At 39.8% G+C, this 24,562-nt stretch overlaps 2 protein-coding genes and 1 long non-coding RNA gene across 4 annotated transcripts; 1 reads left to right on the plus strand and 2 right to left on the minus strand.

The window, feature by feature from the left end:
• Positions 1–455: 455 nt before the first annotated feature.
• LOC113162109 lies at positions 456–2,462 on the minus strand. The gene is made up of 3 exons (XR_003298789.1): positions 2,244–2,462; positions 2,004–2,137; positions 456–689 (listed from the first exon to the last, which is right to left on the minus strand). It is a non-coding gene; the product is annotated as an uncharacterized LOC113162109 (long non-coding RNA).
• LOC113162106 (chromodomain-helicase-DNA-binding protein Mi-2 homolog) lies at positions 2,055–18,686 on the plus strand. 2 transcript variants are annotated; one of them, XM_026360113.1, is made up of 8 exons: positions 2,055–2,189; positions 6,326–6,730; positions 12,627–12,677; positions 13,399–13,472; positions 14,935–15,759; positions 15,903–16,083; positions 16,280–16,424; positions 18,232–18,686. In XM_026360113.1, the coding sequence occupies exons 2-8, from the start codon at positions 6,644–6,646 to the stop codon at positions 18,552–18,554; spliced, it is 1,686 nt and encodes a 561-aa protein (XP_026215898.1). In that variant the 5' UTR covers positions 2,055–2,189; positions 6,326–6,643; the 3' UTR covers positions 18,555–18,686. The 2 variants fall into 2 exon arrangements, with proteins under 2 accessions (XP_026215898.1, XP_026215899.1); XM_026360114.1 differs by having other exon boundaries at positions 2,088–2,189; positions 6,329–6,730.
• A 150-nt stretch (positions 18,687–18,836) lies between these two features.
• Positions 18,837–22,614, minus strand: tma16 (translation machinery associated 16 homolog). The gene is made up of 7 exons (XM_026360115.1): positions 22,546–22,614; positions 22,301–22,404; positions 21,744–21,781; positions 21,562–21,646; positions 21,139–21,287; positions 21,008–21,050; positions 18,837–20,600 (listed from the first exon to the last, which is right to left on the minus strand). The coding sequence occupies exons 1-7, from the start codon at positions 22,546–22,548 to the stop codon at positions 20,429–20,431; spliced, it is 594 nt and encodes a 197-aa protein (XP_026215900.1). The 5' UTR covers positions 22,549–22,614; the 3' UTR covers positions 18,837–20,428.
• Positions 22,615–24,562: the final 1,948 nt, after the last annotated feature.

Raw genomic sequence — 24,562 nt, forward strand, 5'->3', positions numbered from 1 at the left:
AGTGATTCAGATGTCCTGATCCTGAAGTATAATTGGAGAGCTCACTCTAAGCTTGTCAGCACACCTTTTATTTTGGTCCTAAATTCTGAAAAAAACCATCCGTAAAGCTGCACATTTCAGTCAACGACAATGTGAATTTCTTGTCAAATTAAACATATAAAGCAGAGAAAAAGCAGAAAAGCGTTATAAAAGTAATGTTATGAGACTTACCAGTAGGAGAAGCACATCAGCTATTTTCTGTCAGATGATCAACATGAAACGGTTTGTGTGTATATTCATATACTCTCAGTGTCTCCGAGGGCTAAGAAAGGAGGTGCGACATCCAGTCTCGGGAGTTTGTTGAAGCAGGTGGTTATTTTAATGATTTTGTGTGTTTTTCTTTTTTTACAGCGTGTCCCTATTTAGGCCACACCTCAGTGCCTTATCCTGGAAACAAGAAACACCAGATCCTATAACAAAGTGCACACACACACACACACACACACACACACACACACACACAGGCAGAGTTCTCTGTTCAGACTTTGTTCTGGTAACTGATAACACACTTGTGCAGTGTCCATAGCTTTGCCTGACACGTCGTAAGGCACCAAACAGGAAACCAAAAATCTGCTGTTGTCCACGTCTTTCTTTCTACGTCATCCAGAGTCAAACGATGGGCGGGTTACCTGGTGGTTGTTCGTTACTCTCTGATGGGAAAGAGATGATAACAAATGGTCACTTCTTTTGTTTTTATAACCTTCATTTGTGTAATTCTATCACAACAACTGTTAGTTTGTGTCTTTTCTATGCTGTGTAAAGGTGATTTATTGATGTAATGAAAAATGCGCTGAAACTGTACCTTTTCCTGCATTCTTCTCATTACAGTACATATCATTTTATATTCATACAGTATATTATTTAGATAATTTAACAGGCAAACCATTTGAACAATTTAGCCTACCAATCATTAAACATTTGTTCAGTTTTGCTGATTCACAATATGAAATACCTAAAATCCTCACAGTGGGGTAAAAATCTGACAAAAACCCAGTTTGACCGTTATGATCAGGCCTGTTAAAACCCTGACAAGGTTTTTATGATAGACAACTTTATATCTTCATGCAGTGCATACATCACAGTTAAAAATATAACAATATATAATAATCACAGCTGTTGTTTATACAACAATTTTTAAAATAATCAACAAAATATAAATAAAATCAATTACTTTTCAACCCTTAAGCACAAACGTCTGCAAAGTTGTCCGTGCTTCTGTCTATCAAAAGGCACATGGAGTATTTTATTTATTTATAAATGATAATAATGATAAAAAACACGAGAGCCCTGTAATATAAGCAACCTTTGTGAAGATGAGCAGATGATTCTGGTTGCCACAGATCAGACAGCGCTGAGAGGGTTCATTTTCTCTTTAATTAACACCGCCGTACATTCTGAGGTTGTAGTTTGTAGCGCTGTGAGTTCATCAATAAATATTGCAGGATGTGGTTATAATTTGCACAAACATAGCATAAAGTATAAAATCTGTTTCATTCAAAAGACTCACTTTGCAAAAACGAATACAAGTAACTCACGGGCTGGAGAATTATATGGTGTTACAATAAGAGCTGCAGCATTTTTTTCTATTTATATTGACAAAGTTAGATAAATAAATGATTACGATCTCCAAAATGACAAAGTATAAAACAGCTTCAACAAAAACAGAGCATTATAACTTTTGAGAAGTTGAGATTTGTTGCAGGGCTATAACTAGATATACATAATAATCTGGAAACAACATGTACGCTGGGTGTTTCTGTTTTTGTGATGTATGATAATGGACACAATTATATAACTCATATAACCATAATAATATAAATGCAAAGTAGCTTCAAAGATTGTAAGCTAATGTTTTTTTACATACCGGGTAAAACATTTCTGACTATGAGGCCAAAGTCAGACATTTGTGTTTGGTGTGTGATGTCTATGTATAGATGTGTGTTTGTGTGTGTTTGCAGTTGTACCATTCGAGTGTGCACAGTCTTCGTTGAGCATCCCAGTAAGTGTGAAGAGGGCAAAAACCAGGAGAGAGAACACGATCGTCAGCACTTCTAGCTCAGTAAACGGAGATGCCATCCTCTCACGCCTGTTCCCACAGCTGTGTTGACAGTACACAATTCAACTGTACAATCACCTGCTTTCCAACAAAGGTGACATCTTCTCCCGTTACACACACTCAGTCAAAATTACAGTTAAGCACTTACCCGGGTGGGTTACAGGGGCACTAGAGGTTGCCCATCACACAGCAGCTTCATGACACATGACACACACACACACACACACACACACTGTCTCACTGTGAAAAGCTCACTATTCCCCGTCTCTCTCTCTCTGTTTCTGTATCACACACTTGCAAGAACTGTGAAGAGCTAACTTACGCATCCCCTCTCAAGTTTAAGTGAGATCATATTAACCCTAATTATTAATGATCAGTGCCTCTCGGGGTGTCTGTGTGTAGAAATGTTCTGTGTAAAATGTATAAATATACACTTTTTAAAATGTATCAGTTCTCATGTGGAGTATTTTCTCTCAAACGTCCACAAGCTTTTATTGTTTTGAAACGTTTGCACCCACAGATGTGGTTCTTCCACAGAATAACTGAACTCTGGGTGGAAGATAACGCTCAAGTGTTTCGCACAAACGTTTGTGATGTGGTTGTTTTTCTTCTGCAGTGGAACAAAGTAATTTGCTTTTTGAAACCCCCTACTCAACTCTACATACAACAACAGCACATATGGACGTTGTCCCTATGCGCAGTTTAAACAGAAATGAAGGTTTGCAAATCAGAAGTGTTACCAAATGGCACCCTGTTGTAATAGGAACTATAAAGCAGCTGCATTCTGAGTTCCCCATTGAGTTCTCCAATGTGATTAAAGTGTATTGCAACCGTGGTTGTGCATGTGAGTGCATGTACAATATAGTGGATGTGTGAAAAAGGATGTGTGTGAGTATACTTATCTGGGACACATATTTGACCACTTCTCTTTCAGTTGTGCTTGGTGAAACCTTTGCAGCAGCTAGCGAGCTGCTGACATATTCTCTGTCCCCAGCAACTTGAAAAATAATGGGGAAATAATAGCCAACTGAAGATATTAAAGCAGTTCCCTGCAGAAGTGATCAGCTTTTGGGCAGAAAGGCCAGTATAAGCATACGTTCAGGTGGATGATTGTGAGTTTTAAACTCAGCAAGAGCGACTTCCTAATCCTGAACTCAAAGGGGAAATCCTGAAGCCACACATTGTTCTGGTTTTTATAATTAACCTGTATTTAAAAAATACATAATGCCCATAAGTATAATAATAAATAATGCCCATAATAAAAGTAGACAAAGTGTAATATGATCCAATACATTGTGACTTCAAACATATGTATAATATTTTAATACATATACAAAATGTTTCAATACATATTAATTCAAAATAATCTCAGATGTTGGAAGTAGTTTCTCATTATTCTTATAAAAGACTAAATTGCTTCAGTTTAGTTTCACTTCCTTTACTTGGTTACTTTGTGTAGATGTTACCTAGTTTCTTAGCTTCAAGCAGCCAAAGGCACGTCACATATCTGTCCTACAACTTCTCATTTTCAGTTCGTAAGAAGCACCCAGCCCACCCTGCCTACACAGAAAGCTCTCTCCACAAATGTCCTGAAATACAAAAATAAAAACTCTGCTAGTAATGGTAGCATGATGTAGAGTGTATACAGTATAGTATGTGCCCTGCTACTGTAGGTTACAAGCAAATGAAATTAAATGATCTAAACACTCTTTTATGTCTTTAGGAAAATTGATCAGGAAAATATATAAAATATATTCTTTATATCTATAATATTTGGAGATTTGCAAGTTAGCATTTAGATCCCAGTGGCTCTTTTAAACATTAAATAAATAATGAAGGTACAGTAGCCACTCTGTACCAATATTACCAGCGGTTGGTTCCACCTTTACATGCATTACAATGTCTAGGCACATTCATTCAGGTGGTGTGAGGGACTTATTCAGGATTATCTTCTCACAGACACACGTGAAACTAAAGTCATTTACAAACTCTAGTGAAAACCACTCATACAAACAAGTGAAATGTTTCCACAAACACAAGAGAAAAGTTATACTCCCACACAAACTACTAATAAACTTTCATACGCACCAGTATAACATGCTCATATACACAGCTGAAAAATCATCTCTCAAAGAAATTACAACTGCAGCCACAAATCAGTTTAGTAGGAAATGTAATCACTGTACATATAGATGCAAGGTGCTTTTTGATTGAATGAAGCGCTACTTTTGTTACTGGAGATGTAGTAACAAGGGATGTAGGTGGTTGAATGGAGGGCTACAGGATACAGAGCTCACAGCTGTCACACTAGAGAACCAATGTTGTTATCTACAGTGAAGATGTGTGACACCACCTTTGAGTTCTGTTCCAATAGTGTGCAGAGACATTAATTTAAAATGTGTAGGAAGCTGTCATGATCCTACAGGGCTTCCTGTCCTGCTTTTAGTTTTGTGGCTGACTTCCTGTTTTTCTTTCCTGTTGCTGGCAGCTTGATTCTCATTATTCCAATCACTTCCAGCTGTGTTCATTGTTTTCACCTGGTGCCAGCTCCCTTTATATTCTGACTCTTCCCCTGAGAGAGCTGCCAGATTGTCCTGACCCTGTGTTTGACTTTCCAGCGTTTCTAGTTATCTTGTTTGCATCTGTTACAGACCGGACCGTATTTTCGACCCTGAGTTTTGCCTGCCCCTTTGAAAGACTGTGACTTGATTCTCTTTGCCTTTTCTGGTTTTGGACCCCTGCTCTCGTTTGGACCTGCTCTCCAGCTCTTGCCCCTGTCTATAGTACTGTCTGAGGACGCCTGTTGTGAGTACCGGATCTCCCTCTTTTGTATATGGATTGTGGATGACTGTGAATACTGGACGTGTACCTTATATATCTGTGGGATTTCTCTCTGGCTTTCTCTTGGATTGTTTGTATGTTGTGTGCACACGAAGAGGAGGACCTAATCCACCCAGCTACACCACACTGTGCCCGGCTAACGTCTCCACTGACCCACCATTGCTCCCTACCCCTGCCTCATCATCAGTTCTCCTCTCTTTATCCATAGATCCACGCACTCTGGCTACCCGGTTCCTGCAATCAGACTCCAACCAATACATTCATAATCTATAATAAAGAGCTTGTTCAACCAACGAATTCTGGTACTGGCATTTTAATTGGGTTCAACATCCCTCGTGGCGGGTGGTTTCACTCGCCGCTGACAGGAAGCTACACGTTGTTGTAATGTTGTGCTGACCATTTTACTTCTCTCCTAATGATTCTAATAATAATAACAATAACACAGCCAACCTGTTAATAACATGTATAAACACCATGGATGAGGGCATGAACTGGCCAAAACATGAGAAACCCCTTTTACCATGATGTGCTCCAGTACGACTCCATCATCCACTGTGACCTAAACACACCTAAAGCTAAATTGGGAACATCGATACTGAGTACATGGTCTCATCTAAAAAGAGGAAAAAATGCTAAATCTGCTTTAGGATTCCAGATGCACAATGCAAAAATACATTTATCCCAATGAGGCTGAAAGCAATTTGGGTCGTTTAAAACTGTACAGTCAGTGTGAGTCTTTTCCTTGGGTACGTCTTTGGAGAAATTTTATTTAATTTACCACTTGAGCCTCTTCACGTCAGCTGCTGCTCCTTAAGTCACCCAATTTCTAGTTATTTCAATCACCCCATGACCTAAGACAATTTTAAATAGGATTAAACTCTCACCACCTCCACCCAACCACACACACACACACACACACACACACACACACACACTGTATAGGAACCCGTGTGGTTTAGATTTAAACTCTGAACTGCAAAATATCTTCAAGAATCTTGAGCAAGTCCACTTGTCACCGAGTGGCACTTTTGGGATAACAATGACCTGGTTGACTGAGAGTCTATTAACACACTGTTTCTCACCAGAGACTCCTAGAACAATTGTTTATAACACAGTATGTGTGTGTGTATGTGTGTTAGTGGCGTCCATGTGCACGAGTTGTGTAAGCTTATTAGCAGCACCTCTGGTCAGAGGAGGTGATTGAGGTTAGTCTAAGCTCTAATCCTCGTGGACCGTATGCTTGTTACCCAGCAAGCACGACAAAATCCTGGCTCTGGCTCTCAGAGACATGTAACACACAAACACGCGTCACTACAACACACAGTTTCCTGCCTCCTTGTTTACTGTTGAGCTCCATCTCAACTCTTTCTCTCCGTCTCTCTCTCTCAGCAGGAGGGCGGAGGAGGAGGAGGTAGTATGCGCTGTTGAGTAGTTTCCGAGTCGTCATGACGACCTCACACCCCACCATCTTCAGAGCTGTCTTCCCGTTACCACGGTGACTTGATCCCGTTTCATCTCCGCTCCACTTGACGATCCAACTTGGGCTGATAAAGGAGAATAATCCCAAAGCGCCGTCTCCCCTCCCTGACAACAGCTTGTGGATGGGACAGCGGATCACACACGGGGACGTGGATCAGGGGACAGGAAGACACCGCGTGCTGGGAATGGTGTGGGAGTAACTCCGGAGCGTTGCCTGGTAACAGCAGCATGCCAGTACAACAGATAACTGTGGTTCCGGCCAGGGAGACAGCCAGCAACGGCAAGAGTGCTCGTCGCTCCAAAGACAAAAACGAGGTGAGTTTTTCACCTGCGAACTCTGTTCTCACACTTGTGAGGTGACAGAAAGAGCTCATTCAGTTTATTTGTAATGAGGTTATGGCTTCAAATTAGAGTGAAGATGGTCAGATAGCAGATTTTAGATTTTCAGAGGAGTTATTGGTGTGGTCAGAGATGAGAAGTCGTTTTATTAGTTTGATCCATTGATCTCGATGACTGATGACTGAGGAGGTTGTTGAATGCTTGTGCGTGTCAGCCTCTAGTATCACCTGACAACAGCTCTGGTCCTCGCTCACTCACTGACTGATACTTTTATCACTGTTCCCTCACTTGGGGTTTGGAGCTTTCAACTGCATCTTTTATAGAGCCAGGCGCCACAAATCAGAGCGTCACATCACATCGCCTCATGCTACGTCACGCATATAAGGCTATAAAGTGTTTTTCCCTCACAGCAGGAGAGATTCCATGTACCTGTTAATTACCTTATGCAGAAAGAAAAACCCAAAAGTCGTTCCAAAGTTAGTTTGAGTATTTTGGGATTATCTCTTTATCTCTTTATTTATTCGTATTTATTTGGTATTTACTTGGCTAGATGAAAACATTTTGGTCCAATACCAGTATAATTAAAAAAATCTAAAGGAGGTTTTTAAAATACAACTCTAGAAAATAAAACAAACAAACAAAGTCAACTAAATAACATGAGTTTTTAAAATAAGCAGTCCCTGGCTTTAATCATACCCCCCCCCCCCCCCCCCCCCCCCCCCCCTTAGGCATCCTGTTAGTCTTGTGGTTTACAGCTCTGACCTGGTTTATTTCCTGTGGTTTGCTGATACAAAGGAGTCCCTGCTGCTGGTAACACAAGTATATGACATTCTGAATAACAGGGCAAACCAGCTGAACACAAAACGTGGGGATTTCAGGGGTCAGAGTTCAGTGATGATCACACAGTTTCACTTTAACATTACTTCATTCTGAAGCAGGTTTTTTCCAGTTTAAGATCTGGACAGTTATTGATCACTTACAACACAAAAGCTGTTGTATTTTGGTTGAAGATTACCATCAATCAGCTCATTTATCTTAAGCAAGCTTGTGTTCTTCCTTTGGACCTCAACATCCTGATCATTGTTCAGGTTCTGCTTGATTGTAGCTGATTCATGTGTATCAGAAACAAGATATTAGAATGTTAGAATTAAGGGGAAGATATTTATATAAGTTTATAACTAGTTTAGGTAGTAATGATCATATTATTCTATCATCAGTTCTTAGTAAAAATAGTGGTAAAGATTAATGTTTTGCTGAAGAATTGTGAGAGAAAATCAGTATTTCAAATCTGAGTGAACAAAAATGTTTGGATATGGATGTTAGCTTTAGTCAAAACACGTGGCCCCTCCCTCTATGATTTAGACTGGATTCTGAGGTCTGTTTGGTACATTGATCCTCTACCACCAGATTGTGTCCATCACACATATGTGCTGGTGGCATTCGTATTAGCGAGCCAAATGTTCATGAGCAAAGATTTATTCCTTTACAGTGGCAGTAAACAGAACACACAGGCCTGCTGATAAGTCTGCTGACTTCAGAGTTCAGCATCATATCTAGGATACACACACGGATATTCACGCTTTAACTTCTATAAAGGGTCATAAACCTTCTTCAACACTCCCTGTCTTTATGCCGGCAGCTTCTCGTGGCTGCTCCCACCTGACAGCCCAAGCTTGTCTTCTCAGCTACACTCAGCAGTGGCGAGTTAGTCTCCCTCATGTCTCGACTGTTACGTCACACATTACATAGCCACGAGGCTCCACCTGGTGATAATCACATACTAGACAGCATCTTGCTAGAATAAGGTAAATGATAGGATCTTACATAAACACCCTACAATCTGCTAAAGTTGGAACAGTACTGGAACATCATGTCTACTTTATTACACGAGGGATTTCTGTTTTACTGCTTGTTTATGTGCCATTCTCATCAGTTTGTGATGACATCAAATAAAGATTCTGATATATTTCACACTTTTAATCTGGCATTCTATAGAACATATATATATAAATATATTTATATAAATAAACTGTGCATTTGCAGCTTTATGGTTGGTTGGCTAAATGTGATTGTAGGTGTTTCTGGTCTCTAGCCAGACTACAGAATCAAAATAAAGCTCTCCGTCCATGCTACATCACTTAATCCCCTCTGCCGAAACATGCACATGTCCTCACATGGACTCACTAAAATATCTGCTGTGCATCAGAGTGTCTGCAGAGCAGCAGATGCTCAGGTAAGTGAGAGAATATTAACTCTGACTCTGCATCTTATTACTGTTCAACTTTAATACGAGGCTCCAGCAGGATGGTACTGTGTGATCACTGTGTGATGTTTGACTGGCACATGACTTGCACTTGTTGCATCTCAGACTTGTAAGGCTGTTAATGTCGGCGTCTACTCTGCTTATCGTGAGGCCTGGAGATAGATTCAGATTTTGTCAGTTGAAGCCTGATGTTAAAAGTTGGCTCAAACAATCATTTATGGGGAGAGAGAGTTTGCTTGGGATTTTAAAAGTCTCCCTGTGCTTTGAGAAATCAGTACTGTGTGATAGAGATGCAGCTACTGTGGAGACGCAGCTGTGTCAGTCCGCTGTGTTTTAACCCTTTCCTCCTAATCCAGCAACACACTTAGCTGACACTGAATTTATGTTCGCTTCCTGCTCCTCTCTCTTATCTGTCACCAGCTACAGTATGGCAGTGAGAGGTATTTGTAATTCATATGAGATTGTCTTGTTTGCTGGGATTTAATGTACTGTATATGTTAGTTGACCTGACTAATACCATTGTTAACCAACACGGTTTAATTTATCTCAACAGCTAGTGTCAGGTTTATTATTAGCTGCATTATAGGTGTCTCTCTCGTATTGTTGGTTTCTCTGTTTGCCACGAATGTTTTCTCAGGTGTTTCTCCTGCTCCAAAATCTGTCAGTTTCTTGCTTTTATAGCTTTCTTAACAAGAGTTAGGAAAAAGCTTGATATTACTTTAATCTCAGTGTGTCTCACAACTTTTATTTAGCCTAACTCAGTACAAAGAATAATGGCAGGGGATAACAACTGGTCTAGTTCTGCCCCAGTACAGGGGTGTTTCATCTGCTTTTAGTCTTTTAGTCAACATCTGTTCTCTACTGAGCAACGACAGGACATTAACAACAATCTTCTGAAAAAGATGACACAATAAATTCCAGTGAACTGTTGTCTTCCACCAGTTATTGTCCATAAGACACAGATTGATCTAATTTCAAGGACAAATATTGATTCTATCCATAGCAACGTGCAACAACACATTTACTTTATTAGAAGACTGAGCTCTTCTGGAGGCAATGCACCAATATTTTTTCTTACTTCCAATCAATAGAATACAGTGTTTTGCTCTGTGAAAATTAAAAATCAAAGTTTGGGTTCTTAGTTGACCTTGATGTAAACAAAGCACCGCAGCCATATGTTCATAATGTCTGCCACGATAAATGTAATGGTATCTGTTGTTCTGTGTATTTTGTAATGTAATGTGTGTCACATATTCCAATAATACAGTGAAATTACCTTCCTTTGTCATAAAACAGCCATTGATTATATTTCTACAATGTTTTTATTGTATTCCTGAAAATGAACAGCTGTGCAGACATCTGGATTGTCTCACAAATGCAAATTCACCCAACCACGCCCATAGACCTGACAATGATACACAACTGGCTAAAAATATTATATTATATTATATTATATTATATTATATTATATTATATTATATTATATTATATTATATTATATTATATTATATTATATTATATTATATTATATTATATTATATTATTTTAATACCTTATTATAAATATCTAAATGTGTCCATCTCGTCCAACACAGGCCGCAGAGTGTTTGCTTTTACTCTGTGCAGGACTACTGATAAACCTGGCTATCAAATCCTTTGATCAGCTTAGATGATGCAGTCTTCTTCTTGTCCGTGTCTCTTATTTATTCCACCGATTTGCACAGAGTGTACCCACAACTGTGTCTGTGTGTGGGCTGATCAACGCAAGCAGTTTTTTGCTTTTTGTGTGTCAAGGATAAAAGATATAAAGAGGCCACCCACATAAGAGATTTAACAGCAACTTTAAACTTTAAATATTCTGTAAGCTACTGTAAGCTCATAACTTTCATCCATAACCTACTGTATGATACAACATTTTACAAACAGGAAAGACAAATCCTTGAATATAATGACTACATGTGCTCATTTTAACTTTTGCCACAGACAAAGACATTTTCTGCCCATATGTTTCTTACAGAAACATATGGGGCATCACTATCCTCATTCTGTTAATAATAAGCTTTTCCTATGTATCTTTAGAATATTCTACCAACATTTTATCCCAACAGTACATTTTTTATTTCCACTTTTGTTTTCAGTTAATTTTCCTCCACCCACTCACTCCATCTTGCAGTTGCTCATATGGTTACAGCACAGCCACAGTAAAGGCAGCAGATGCTGGTGGTGTTTGTCTAGTAGCTGGGACAGGATTTATTTATTCCCACAATGCAGCTGGCTGTCAGTAACATCAACTGTGCAGCTTAAACAGGGAAAATAGAGGTGTTTTGATCAAGAGCTCATTTGGTAACATCTCCAGTTGGTCTTTAGTTTTCTTCAGTCCGCTTCTTAAACACTATAGAGACTAAATCCCTGAAGTAATCTCACTTATCCATTCATTTATTTCACATTTTAGTTAAATGAAGCAAACCACTCATGCTCCTTTTAAAATCTGTAAATACAGCTTGATGTGTATGTTGTGTTTGTGTCTTCCTGACTGAGTACTTTCATTTCACAGGTATTTTCAAGTAATTTGTCAGCTGGTTTTCCATGCTGTGATTTAGACTTTTATCTTTGCCATAAGGTTCTTCTCTGACCCTGTTTAAGAGTGTGTTGGTGTGAGGAAACCGACTTGGAAAACACATGATTCAGAAATGCGGTTGCTACTCGATTACTCCCACACGCTACCGTCTGCTGTTAACTGAAAGACGCAGCAGGCCGTGGAATGAGGCCACAGATGACTGATGGTTGAGTTCAAGGTCTGGCGGTGGAGTTCGGACAATCAGCCCTCTGGGTAGTTCTAGAAAACTGCTTTAAGTTGACTTTAAATAGAGACACATTGCAGTGCAGCACCTTGTGCACTTAGCAGGACGGCCAGGTAATAGGATTGTCTGGCTTTAGCTCAGGTCCCAATTAAAGAACAAGGACACGTGGCTGTCCCTGACTCCTGACTCTGGATTTTAACTAATCTTCAAAGAAATTTAATTACAACGTTTTTCTTTTTATTGCTGAGTTAAAGTATTAACTTGTCAATTGTGTCTATCTTTCAGTACTATAACAATACAACACTCATCAAACATACCCAGAATTCAATAGAACACTGACAGTAAATTGTAAAAGTGAACGTTTGGTTGATTAAGAGATTATTAATCAAGATTCTGAGACTCAGCAAATTAATGAAGCAAAATGGGAAAATAATCTCTGGTTTCAGTCTCTCAATGGGAAAATTTACTTTCTATATTTTGGATTTTGGTCACTGCATTTGTTGAATCTGAGAACATCAATCTTATCATAAATGTCTTTGTACTATTAAAACATATTTTTACTTTTATTTTCCACCCCTTGCTACAATTTGTTGCAGCAGGTCACATTAAAATGTTACAGTGAGATAAACGAGCCTTAAGCTTCTGTGCCGACATGAGTGAAATATTTTTTTTTACTGTTGCATTGTACTCATTAACGGTGGTGTGTCACAAAGCAATTGCTGGTTTCAATACCTCAGACTACACAGCTGCCACGTGCCAATAAAGCATCAGATACTCTAATGATTTTCTGTGTCTCTTTCTCCCTTCAGGGGAGGAAGCCCCCGGGGCGCTCAGGGAGTCGATCCAGCAACATCTCCAAGGTAACCACTTAAAATGAGAGAGCTTGTAGGGCCAAATTCAAGGTCATCGTTTATAGTGTATGGCCACGCTTAACCAGGCAGAGTCTGATGTGCAGGAATGTGCTAATGTTAGATATGTCGAGCTGGATTCACACAGTTAAAGATGCTGTATTTTGTTTAATGACACTGTTCATGTTACAGAATCCACGAGGAATGTGATTATTAGGTTGTGCAGAGGTTTGCTTGATGGTTTCTGTCCCCACTGTGTGAACACACTTCCCCAAATAAATGAGAAAAGCTGCATTATTAGGAATCAATGTTTTGATAATTACAATATTTATTTATAATAACTGTGTATCAGATGTAATGTGGAAGGCTCGCTCTAGTCTAGTAAAAACACTACCAGTCATCAGCTTCACATCTTCTCGTCAGCTAATTATTTTTTATTTATAACCAGCAAATTAGCTGAATGTATCAGTCTCACATGCGTCAGCCCAGTTTTAGCAGCAGCAGCAGCAGCAGCAGGAAGCTGTTGTCAAAGGAGAGGGAAAGAAAAATTTAAAATTAGGACAAAGTTAGTTCATTTAAAAAGCATTATTAAGCCTTCTAACTGACAAAAGCATCCACACATATTTAAGACAGTTAATGTTAATCCATCATTAATATTTATCTTTATTATAGTCATTAGTAATTAGTGGTAATTGAATCAAGTTGAGTGGCTTTTTTAATTTGTTTGTTTCAGGCCAGCAACTCCACAACAGGGCTAACTACAGCCTCGAGGACATCGATCTCCCCGTCTACTCAGGACATATGCAGGTAAGCTACCTGTGTTTTTAACTACTGCACAGAATCAGTCACTCAGAAAGTTTAACGCTGCTGTTCCTCGAATGTGTGCGAACACAAACACCTCTTATACAAACAGAGCAGCCACAGTTCTCTGTGTGATATTAACAAGCACAGTTTGCCACTGCTTCGCCACTGAGTGGGAGACTGCATTATTATGGTCTGCTGCACCCCGAGGGCATAACAAAAATAAAATGGATGCTGAAATCCAGTGGTGCTCCCATGAAACAGTCACAGAGAAGAATACGGCTGTTTGCTGACATGGGATCTTTCAGCTCATTACGTCGATGGGTGGTGTGGCGCTGTTAGCAGTATAAACATGTGTGTGAGTGCTGGGACCAGCATCTGTCACTTACCATGTTGAGTCATTTCCATATTCAACAATTCCTGTTCTGTTGACCTACTCTGATTATCAGACAGAAGTGTTTCCACGTCGTTATTCAGTCTGTCGTCATGTCTTTGTTCACAGTTTTCCTTCTCTGAGTTTATTTTGCACCAACCAGTCAGTAGAGAGTGAAACATTCATCCCACTGATAACACAGAAGCCACAGTAACAACTGCCTCAGGTTATTAACTAGTTTAACCAGTAGTTAACTTACAACTAGATTATCTATTTAACTGACTCTGCTGCAGGAAGATGACGTTTCTAAACGTCTCTAAACCCATGAAGCTCTAAAACAGGAAAAATGTATTTACTCATTGAATCATTAAAAGGGGTGCTGAGGTGTGAATTTAAGCAAAATTCTCTATTTTATATGCACATCAGTCAGTGTGGAAGGATACTGGCCAACAGTAGTTAAAACAGTAGATCTAGCAGTTCAGATAGTTTGAATATTATTGGTCCAGGTTTGATTAGAGTAGAGCTGAATGAAATTTGGTTTTCAGTGCTCAAAACATGTGTAACAAACAATGTTAAACAGGATAATTATTGATTATATTTGATTGGAAACACTCCAGTTTGAAGAAATGTTCCCTTTCACACACTCTCACATTGAGGCTGGTAGATTAATACAGGCACTATGAGATGGTAGGTAGGCAATGGGAAAATGACGGTCGCCATGATGAACAGGTGTCAGAACACCAGGTGTATTAATGCTGTGACTAATTTGTGTATATTACTGCATTTATATTTGTAATTTGGGTGAACTAACCCTTTAAGTTCTTCCACCTCATATGCACTTCAAAAAAATCTTTCCCTTTTATCTGTCTCATGGCAAATTTCTTCTGTTGGCAATTTGCTTCAAATGTCTTCTCCCTCACTTAGATTTGTTTCTTGCCTTGTTCCTCACTTGTAAGTCGCTTTGGATATATGTGTCTGCTGAATCACTAAATGTAAATCTGTAGCTAAGGTCTTCACCATCGTGTCTTTTCCATCTTGTCTCACCTTATCTCTGCACATCTCCATCTCTGTGTTTGTGTGGGTGTGTGTGTTCAGTTCTGGCCACCTGCTTCCTTTAGAGGAGGATGCTTCTGAGTCACACAAACACAACAAGCACACACACACCTCTGCAATGACGGTCACCAGCACCACTCTGGGCTCGTCGGCTCAGGCCCAGAAGAAGCAGGTGAAGCGGCGTCACTGCCGTAAGAGGAGCAGCTGCACCGCCTTCGACTGTGTGGAAACGAACGGCGGACAGGGGCAGACGGACCGCAGCGACCGCAGCCTCAGCTCAGACCGCAGCGAGAGAGGGGAGAAGAGGGAGCGCTCCTTCCGAAGCCGAAGGGAGCTCCCACCTCGCCTCCGCTGTGCAGGTGCCCTACAGTCTGACACCTCCTCGGAGGGCGAGACATGGCGAGAGGCCCGCAGCTGGACCAAGGAGAAAGCCCGAAGAGCACGCCGCCGCAGCGGAAGCAGTCGTGAAAGGGATGGAGCAAACAGGGGCAAAGGAGGCAAAGATAGAACAGAAATCATGGAGCTGCAGTCGGTGGGTTCAGATGAAGGGAAGGAGAACAAGCCTCTGATGGAGGACAGCGGGGGCCTTAAGAAGCGGCACAGCAACCAAGCCTCAGTGAAGAGAGACAGTCACGTTTCACAGAGGGAAGGCTCACGGAGCAGAGAGAAGAAGAAGAGCTACAAGTCACGCAGCCCAATAGGCAGCTCCTCACTAGCAGAGGACGCTGAGGAGCTCATCACCAAGAGATACCAGGAGAAGGGAGCAGGGGGTGGAGACATGTCAGTGCCCACACCACAGAAACACTGCGGTGTAAATGGCGGCACATCAGGGCTCTGCTCTGATGACTCTGAGCTGGAGGTTTGCAGGTTAGTGTGTGTGTGTGTGTGTGTGTGTGTGTGCACAGATCACCTGTCAAGATGTAACGTTTCATAATGAAAGTCTGACAGCTGCACATCATCTCTTTCTTTACCTAACGAGTGTGTGTATATTGTCTGTGTGTTGTTTGCAGGATCTGCCACTGCGAGGGGGACGACGAGTGCCCGTTGATAATGCCTTGTCGCTGCACAGGGAGTCTGAGTTTTGTCCACCAGGCCTGTCTCAACCAGTGGATCAAATCGTCAGACACTCGCTGCTGTGAACTCTGCAAGTTTGACTTTGTCATGGAAATGAAGCTCAAACCTTTACGCAAGGTGTACACATACGTTTAAATCACATTCAGTTATGAACAAGGCCTGCTGCTTCAGTAGAAGGCAATCAGGATGTACTATAATAATCATCTCCAGTTCTCTCTCTCCCTTCAACCCTCTCTCACTTTTGACATCTGGGCCTAACATGCCTCTCCTCCCCCCTCTGTCTCCATCTCTTCTTCTGTTTTCTGTTTTCCAGTGGGAGAAGCTGCACATGTCGAAGAGTGAGAGGAGAAAGATCTTCTGTTCAGTGTTGTTTCACCTGATAGCAATATTGTGTATGTTGTGGTCAGTCTTCATTCTGGTCAGGAGAACCGCCGAAGAAATTAGACTTGGAAAGAATGGTTAGTACTTTTCCCCCTTCTCAAAAACCAGAGACGTACAGAGTGAAAAGCGTTAAAACTACTTTGGAATTGTAGTAATTTAAAGTACAATGTGGAGTTTGTCTTATACTACAGTTAATTTATTTTCTGTGACTATATGCCAGGTATATATTTATACCTCCAAAAGCATTTGCATAATGTATTTCTTTGCTGTAGGTGTATATACATGTAGATGGGCTGCACAAAGTTAAAGGAAAAACCCACATAAACAGATTAGTAATGTGTTGAGCCACTATGTGCTGCCAGAAAAGCTTCAGTGTGCCTTGGCATTGACTCTATGAATTGCTGAAACCTTATTGGAGGGATGAACACCAATCTTTTAAAAGCTACTCCGTCGATTGGTATTTTTACGATGGTGGTGGAGACGCTGTATAACATGTTGAGCATATGATTCACGTGACTGGTCAACCTCGTTCCCCATGGACGGGGGCGCTGTCATCCTGTAAGAGGCTACTCCCACCAGGACAGAAAGGTTTCATCTTAGGATAAAGGTGATCACTCAGAACAGCTTCGTGTTTATTTGCACTGTATAACAGAGTCTCTGTAAGAGTCCAGCCTTTGACTCGTCACCCATCTGTATATGCACAGTCAGAGTCAGCTGGGCACGCTCATGTCACACTGCATGATTGGATGTTAATTGCTCTGTTGTACCATGCAGTGCATCTGTGTGGAGGCATCTACAACATTTGTTGTGTTCCTACACTCTTTTCTTGTCAGGTATACTCTACAAGTAAATGTTGGCACAAACTGTCAGTATGTAGTATAAACTATATACTATATGTACTATTAATGTTCAGCCCCCTCTAGTGGGTGAAAACTCCACAAGGTGCCTTTAAGTTTCTCACTTAACACCTGTTTGACTCTGGCAGTATGTGTCGCTGTCGTGTTTTCTTTAAATCTTCTTTAACCAGTGCAGAATATGTGATTGTGAACAGTATTAATCTCCCAGTTCATAAAGAAACTGTGATAGTCTCTCTCTCTCTCTCTGTATATTAGATAAACTGCACATACTCAAGTCAAATGATTATATAATTACACCTAGTTAACCATACTAGTGGGTTCGTAGACTAAAATCGCATTTCACAGATGGTGATTATGGAGGTTTAGCTTGGAATAAACTGCTAAATCGATGTACCCATGTATAAAGTTGAAGATTTGTGTCATTGCCTAAAACATGCAAAACCCTCAGTATGTTCCTTTAAGTTTGTCAAAGTGAAAATAGCTCCCTCAGTGATGGAGTGGTGTGTCGTGCTGTGATTATCATTCTCCTGCTGCAGGACCTCAAATTAAAGGCACAGACATCAGATTGCCTCAGTTGCCAGTTTATTAGGTAAACTGATACTGAAACAAATGTTTACAACGACAGTCCTGCAGTAAACTCTACTTCACAGAGGAGACCATGTCCAGTTTTTGTTCATGTAGTTTGTGGTGCTGTCATATTGTACTGTGTTAGACCCAGGTGTTGTTTCCGCCACCTCTCATAGTGATTCTTGATCATTAAGGCACCTCATATATATTAATAAATATTAATATATATATATATAAATATTATAGAACACATTTCTACTACGCTCATATAAATATATATATATATATATAAAAGAAATTACACTCACTCTTGGTTGCAGATGATTTATGGAGATTTTCTCTTCTGAAGTATTATACACACCAGGGTAAGCACAGCTCAGCACATACCAGCCATCATGACCTGATGCACATGCTGTCGGTTGACTAACTGCCTCTGCATGTTCTCTGTGTGCATCTTCAGGTGTGCTGGAGTGGCCCTTCTGGACCAAGCTGATTGTGGTGGCCATAGGTTTCACCGGCGGCCTCATCTTCATGTACATCCAGTGTAAAGTCTACCTGCAGCTGTGGCGCCGCCTTAAGGCCTTCAATCGCATCATCACAGTGCAGAACTGCCCTGAGAAAGAGCTGCACAATTCTCAGGCCAAGCCCAACACTCTCACTAACGGCAAGCACGACACTGTGGAGGTTCCCGTCAATCCAGCCTCCATCCCGGCTCCAGAGGCACAGATGGACTCTGACTTGTCAGTGGAGGCTGCTGTGGCACCGGCACAAAACCCCGTCTGACCGACTCTCCTCCCACAGCAGAATCACACCGTGCTCACGTGGCCACAAAATCTGATGTGATTTAGATTCATATTGTGTTTTACTACATTCCTCTCAGCTCCTGCGATTGCAGAGCTTGTGAGACGGTGGATGGACTTAAAGTCTCTCAGTGGTCATGCAGAACCACAAGGCTGAGGGGCTGCAGTAAAGTGAATGTGTAAAGAAAGAATGTCAGGACTGAAATGGAGAAAAGAGCTTAACAGGAAAAAAGCCATCAGCAAGGAAGATGTGTAAAGACTGTAGTTACATGTTCTATCAACACCATTTTATTTCTATATGCACTTTCAAAAACTGGACTAATGTGGATTAAAGGCGTGAACACCTCGCAGACACTATTAACTAAAGGTCTCAGTATGCTTCAAACAAACTGTGTACAACCACATCTGAAGACAAAGGTGCTCACAGCTCTCCCAAATGGAGCACAAAGTGTTGCAAGTGGCACAGAGAGCTCGATAGAGCAGGTCAAACTCTGCTGACTCCATCATCTCTGCACATGTGGCAAATCTCTGTATAAAGGAGGCAGTTATAGTCACAAACACACACGCTAGGCTCCGTTCATACTAGTTTGTTGGCGCAGTAATTGGTGAAATGGTTGGGAAACAATAACAAGGGGAAATTCTTTCAGTTTGGCACATAAAGTAGTTCCACAACATTTAATGTAGCAGCGTCACTCAAATGCCAAAACATTTAGGACACGTGCTGCTACTTTGACTAAATATTCATCTACATTATCTGAAATGTTTCATGTTTTGTTGGCTGAATAGAAAATGTCATTAAATTTCTCTTCAACTTGTCCTCACTTGGCACAATTGTCAATTTTTGTACTTTATTTTTGCCAAAACTTAATGTAACTAAGTAAACAGAATACAGTACATGACATGACAGGAATACTGAAAAACAGCAGGTTACCTGAGGTCAGGATGTGAAGAAAGTGGCAACAAAGGACGTTTAAGTGTCTGATAGTCACTGCTACAGATGCTACACACATGTACAGAAATCTGATGTGAAGATTGAAAAACAATAGATCCTGACTGTTGACCCTGCACACACCTACACACCACCCGGACAGTTGCTCTGTGAAGAAAACGGGGCAGTAAAGGTGAAGTTAGACGACGTTAGAGGATCTAACAAGCTCTATATCTGAAGCATACTGAGGCCTCAACTCTCTAGACAATCAGGTCCACAGACACCAAAGAGTCAGTTATTATCAACAGGGTCTTTAAACAGTATCTTTAGCTCAGTCCAATATCTGAAAATATAACATCTGACAATTTATTTATCATAAGAACGATTTCCTAACATAGCAAATGTCAAGTAGCCTGTTCAGATTGTGGTGTTTTGACAGTGTGCAGCTTTATGTGGTCCTGCTCTGCAAGGTCCTTCAATTTGAACTTACACTGTGTGCGAGTGACGGCTCGGCCAATCGGCTAAAGGCGAGCGTTGTTTACACTTGTCCACTTTTCTTTTTTTAACCTGCATCACTGTAACGTCACTGATTTCCTATTTCCTCTGTCTTATATCCCCTACATGACGTCTTTGTCACTCCATTTTTTCTATCTCTGATTGGATAAAAATGGATTATTCAGGTTACATACAAAGCATTTTTGTCTGTGCAATAAATGACAACTTCCCTTCACAGTCTGGTGTTACTGAGCAACAAGACAATCTAAAAGGAGGGCACACGTGAACATTTTATTTTTCCATCTCTGGGGGATGGCGCCACCTTCTGGACAGTCGAGGGGTAGCAGCATATTCTCACAGCACATGGGACAGGCTGATGATTGACGGTCAGTTGTCATGAAGCTCTGATACTAATACGTGAGGTGTGAAGAGCCTCAGTTTGAGTCCGACATCAGCACCGCCTCGTCTGCCTCCTCATCATCTTCATCATTTTCATCCTCACTCGCCTCATGTTTCTCCTCTCCTTCATTCTTCGTGTCCAGACCTTTTTTCGAAACCTTGCGCAGTTTAATATTTGGAAGTTTCTTCAGGTCGCCAGTCCACTCCCTGCCAAAACAAACACTTGTATTTGGTGTCGCACGGGTTGTGAATATCTCAGAGCTGCAGTCTACAGACTCGATGGAACAACATAACACTAATAGCAGCATAAAGACAGTCTGTTTAATCATGTTCTCATATTTATTTCACTCATTCAAATGTAATATTAAAGATCTGGTCAGAAGGTCTGTTTATGAATCCTCATATGCCTTATGTTAATAATATAATTAATTATATTAATTAATTAGTATTAAATATTTTACATGTGTCACATACAGGAAAGAACATGCACATTATTAAGACTCTAAAATAATACAATGCTAATGTAGATAATAGTCAAAGACTCTTTATTGTCTCCCTCCTAAAATAAATTAGAGTAAAACTTTCAATTCAGACTGTATCACACATCCACTCACCTGAATGTTTTCAGATGCTTTGCATTGATGATGTCTGGGATCTCTGAATATAACAAAACACAGGATTTAATGGACAGAGTATTTTTCAACACTCACTTTATACATGATTAACATACGTGTGAGTATTTTACCAAATCCGACGCCCTCAAACTGCGCTCGCTCCCGCTCGATGGTCTGTTTGATGGCGGCCTCTCTGGCGCTGTGGAGACGACCCTGACGACCCTTGATGCTATTCATCAGCTCGATCTGCTCGAGTTCAGAATCAAATCTTTGGAGGTATCTGAACATGCACGAAGAAAACACACACTAAACATTAAAAGCTGATACATGTCAGTGATTTTATGTCTTCACCGTTGCACCAACACTAAAAGTACAGTCCCAGAAAAATATGGAACAGAGAATTTAATTAAATAGATGCAGCTTCAGTGGACATAAACAAAGGAAAGTGTCAAGCAGACACATAATTATATTAATAAAATCATAATCACGTCCAAATACTCTCATTAAATGAATCACTGACTGCTATAATCAAAACAACTTTCACATGACCCCACCTCTCGATGATGTCGCAGGCCTCTTTTTTGGTGTAAACTGTCTTTTCTGAATCCAGCCGACCCTGAAACCACAACAGCTTCTCACCTGTGTCAGAGAAAATATATTTAATGCACGGTTATTTTATTCTTTCAACATGATATGATGTAAGTGATTAAGGTAAATGTAAATAAAATAAGCTCACCGATGCCGCTCAGACGGGTAGCTTTGTCAGTCTTCTGTCTGCAGTATCAGAGGAAACAATGTGAATATAGTGACTGTCTACTTTAAAGGTAAAGCTCTCATTAAAAACTAAATATATATGGGAAGGCCAACATTAACCTAACTTCCTCTACTTGTTTTAGAGGTTAGCATCAATACACTGTGTCTAATCTGTTCACTTTATGTGAATATGACACTGCATGAGTGCAGAAAGTGTCGTGCAGAGACATTTATAGATGGTTTTTGACTTAGCTCTGATCCAGCTTGTCTAGATGGGGTTAGGAAACGTCCCTGTTTTCAACTATTACTGGAGTCTCCTTGTTAATCAAGTCGAAATTTTATATATCGTTTTACAGAAGGATCAAACGCAGTGAAATGTCCAGTGGTTTAAAATAAATAAATAAAATAAAGGCTTCCCAAATCTTAAAGTGGATTTCAAACGTCCTTAATGCCTTAAATAGAGAGTTAAACACGGTTTACAACAGCAAATAGTGTAAAACTGAGAAGGTGCGTTGATGTTTCTCTGTAGTCTTAACACACCTCTCCTTTCTCTTCAGTCTGATTTCTTCTCGGGCCATGTAAGCAGCCTTCCTGCTGTACGGATGAACCACTTTCTCCGATGCTTTTCCTTTCTGAAGCTTTGGCTGAAAAACAGATCGATAAACGTCATTATCACAAATGTCACCAGGCTTGAATGCATTTAAAATAACTGCATTCATCCTTTAATTAGCAAAGTTCCTTGTTTTCAGAAATAACCTTACAGTAAATGTACACATTAGCGTTACCATTTTAACAGTTTAACAACACGCGTGGTCCTGATCTGTTGACAACTAGACCGGAAGTAGACTGGTCCGTCATTGAATTACGTCCGGAAGTGTCGCCGAGAAAACAACCAGTGTTCCAGTGTGACACAAATTAAAGTTCATTAAATGTGTCGCTTAAAAATGTTTATTAACACATTCTTCAAAATGCAAGTGTATATGTAAAAAATATCGGTGGTATATTTATTATAGTACTAAAGTACAACTGTGAGGTTTTTCTACTTGAGTATGTCTGTTTTCTGCTACTTGAAACTTTGGCTTCACTACAATTATATGATAATTATACAGTAGTTACTAGTTACTTTTGAGATTAAGGTGAATTATACTAAATACAATATTATCATTTATTCAGCCCCAGAGTTAAACTCACAAGATAACTCAGCTGAAAGCTGAGAGAAAAGCAATAGGCTGCAGTAGATCTTGTGTCACCTGACCCCCAGGCTGGGGACACCTGAAAAGGGAATCCAATCCTTGGTAATAACTGGATTTCATTGTAAAATTAGTTTATTAACTAATTAATTCATTTATTTATTTAGTCACCCATATGAGGATGGGTTCCCTGGTGAGTCTGGTTCCTCTCAAGGTTTCTTCCTGTTGCCTTCTCAGGGAGTTTTTCTTGCCACCGTCGCCCTCGGCTTGCTCATCAGGGAGAATCTGATTATTATGATTAATACACATTCACTGTTCATGTAAACTTCCATAGTTTCTTAACTTGTGTAAAGCTGTTTTGTGACAATGTCAATTGTAAAAAGCGCTATACAAATAAAATTGAATTGAATTGAATTGAATTTATTGTAAAAGTAGTAGGGATATTAAAGTACAAATACTTCAGAAATTGTACTTAAGGTCAATAACTGAGTAAATGTACTCTGTTACTTTTCCACTCCAAAGTAAAGTATCGACTGATGTGAGTTCACAGACTGACTCAGATTAAATGAGTCAGTTACATAAATAAAAATCTGTTGTGGGAGTATGAGTTGGCCAACTTATGACAAAGGAAGATTACAAAATGGATTCTTCAGAAAATCATCACTCAGTTTCCTTTTATCATTTTAATCTAATGTCCATAATGAGATCTTAAACCTTAATTTACTTACTTACTCTTTCATAGATGTCGTCTGAGTATTTCATGGTTTAATTCAACTTCGATTCCATTTAACTTTAGCACAAGAATAGAGAAGAAGTTAAAACTATTGACAGTAAAGGCATTTTTCATGTAAGAAGGGAATTATGTAACATTAAAAGCTCCAGAGATACATAATGGACCATATTTTCTAAACTACAGTTTGAAAGGTCAGGAATAAACTTTAAACTTCAGTGAATATATTTATATTGGTACAATATTTACAAAAGAGATAAATGTTAACTAAGTGCTGTATTGCTGTTTGAAAATAATGCCTATGTTTTATATATTTATTATTATATATTGGTAATAAACCGTTAATAATAATATTTGGGTCACGGGATTGTGAAAAATCTCTAGTCTATTATTATCTGGTCAACTTATAAAACAGTCATAGATTTTTATCAACAATTATAATGCCTGACTATAAAACTTCATATTAATAAAGAAGTAACATTTCAAAATGCACATTTACTCATTTATTTACTGGTAAAAAGCGACAGAACAATAACTAATGAATTACCAACATTTTATATCAGCATGAATAATATATACGTGATAAACATCGGAGAGTTGTGTTTTACAATACGGGAACTTTTGTTCTTGTAGCTGTTTCATAAAACATTAGTAAATTATTTATTAAGCATCAATAAAGTGACATGTTACTACTTGTTTTATAAACGATCTCAGGGTGTAAGAACTTCTTTAACCACACTACGTGGTGGATATTTAGCTCAGTCCACTCATGGTCCCCTGATGATGAATGTGTGTATTACTGATCCCCTAACTCATCGTGAAGTCGATGTCAGAGGTTCTGAGTGTCTGGACATGAAAATGTGACGTTGTTCCAACAAGTGA

The sequence above is a fragment of the Anabas testudineus genome, chromosome 1 (assembly GCF_900324465.2).
Source record: "Anabas testudineus chromosome 1, fAnaTes1.2, whole genome shotgun sequence".
Taxonomy (NCBI): domain Eukaryota; kingdom Metazoa; phylum Chordata; class Actinopteri; order Anabantiformes; family Anabantidae; genus Anabas; species Anabas testudineus.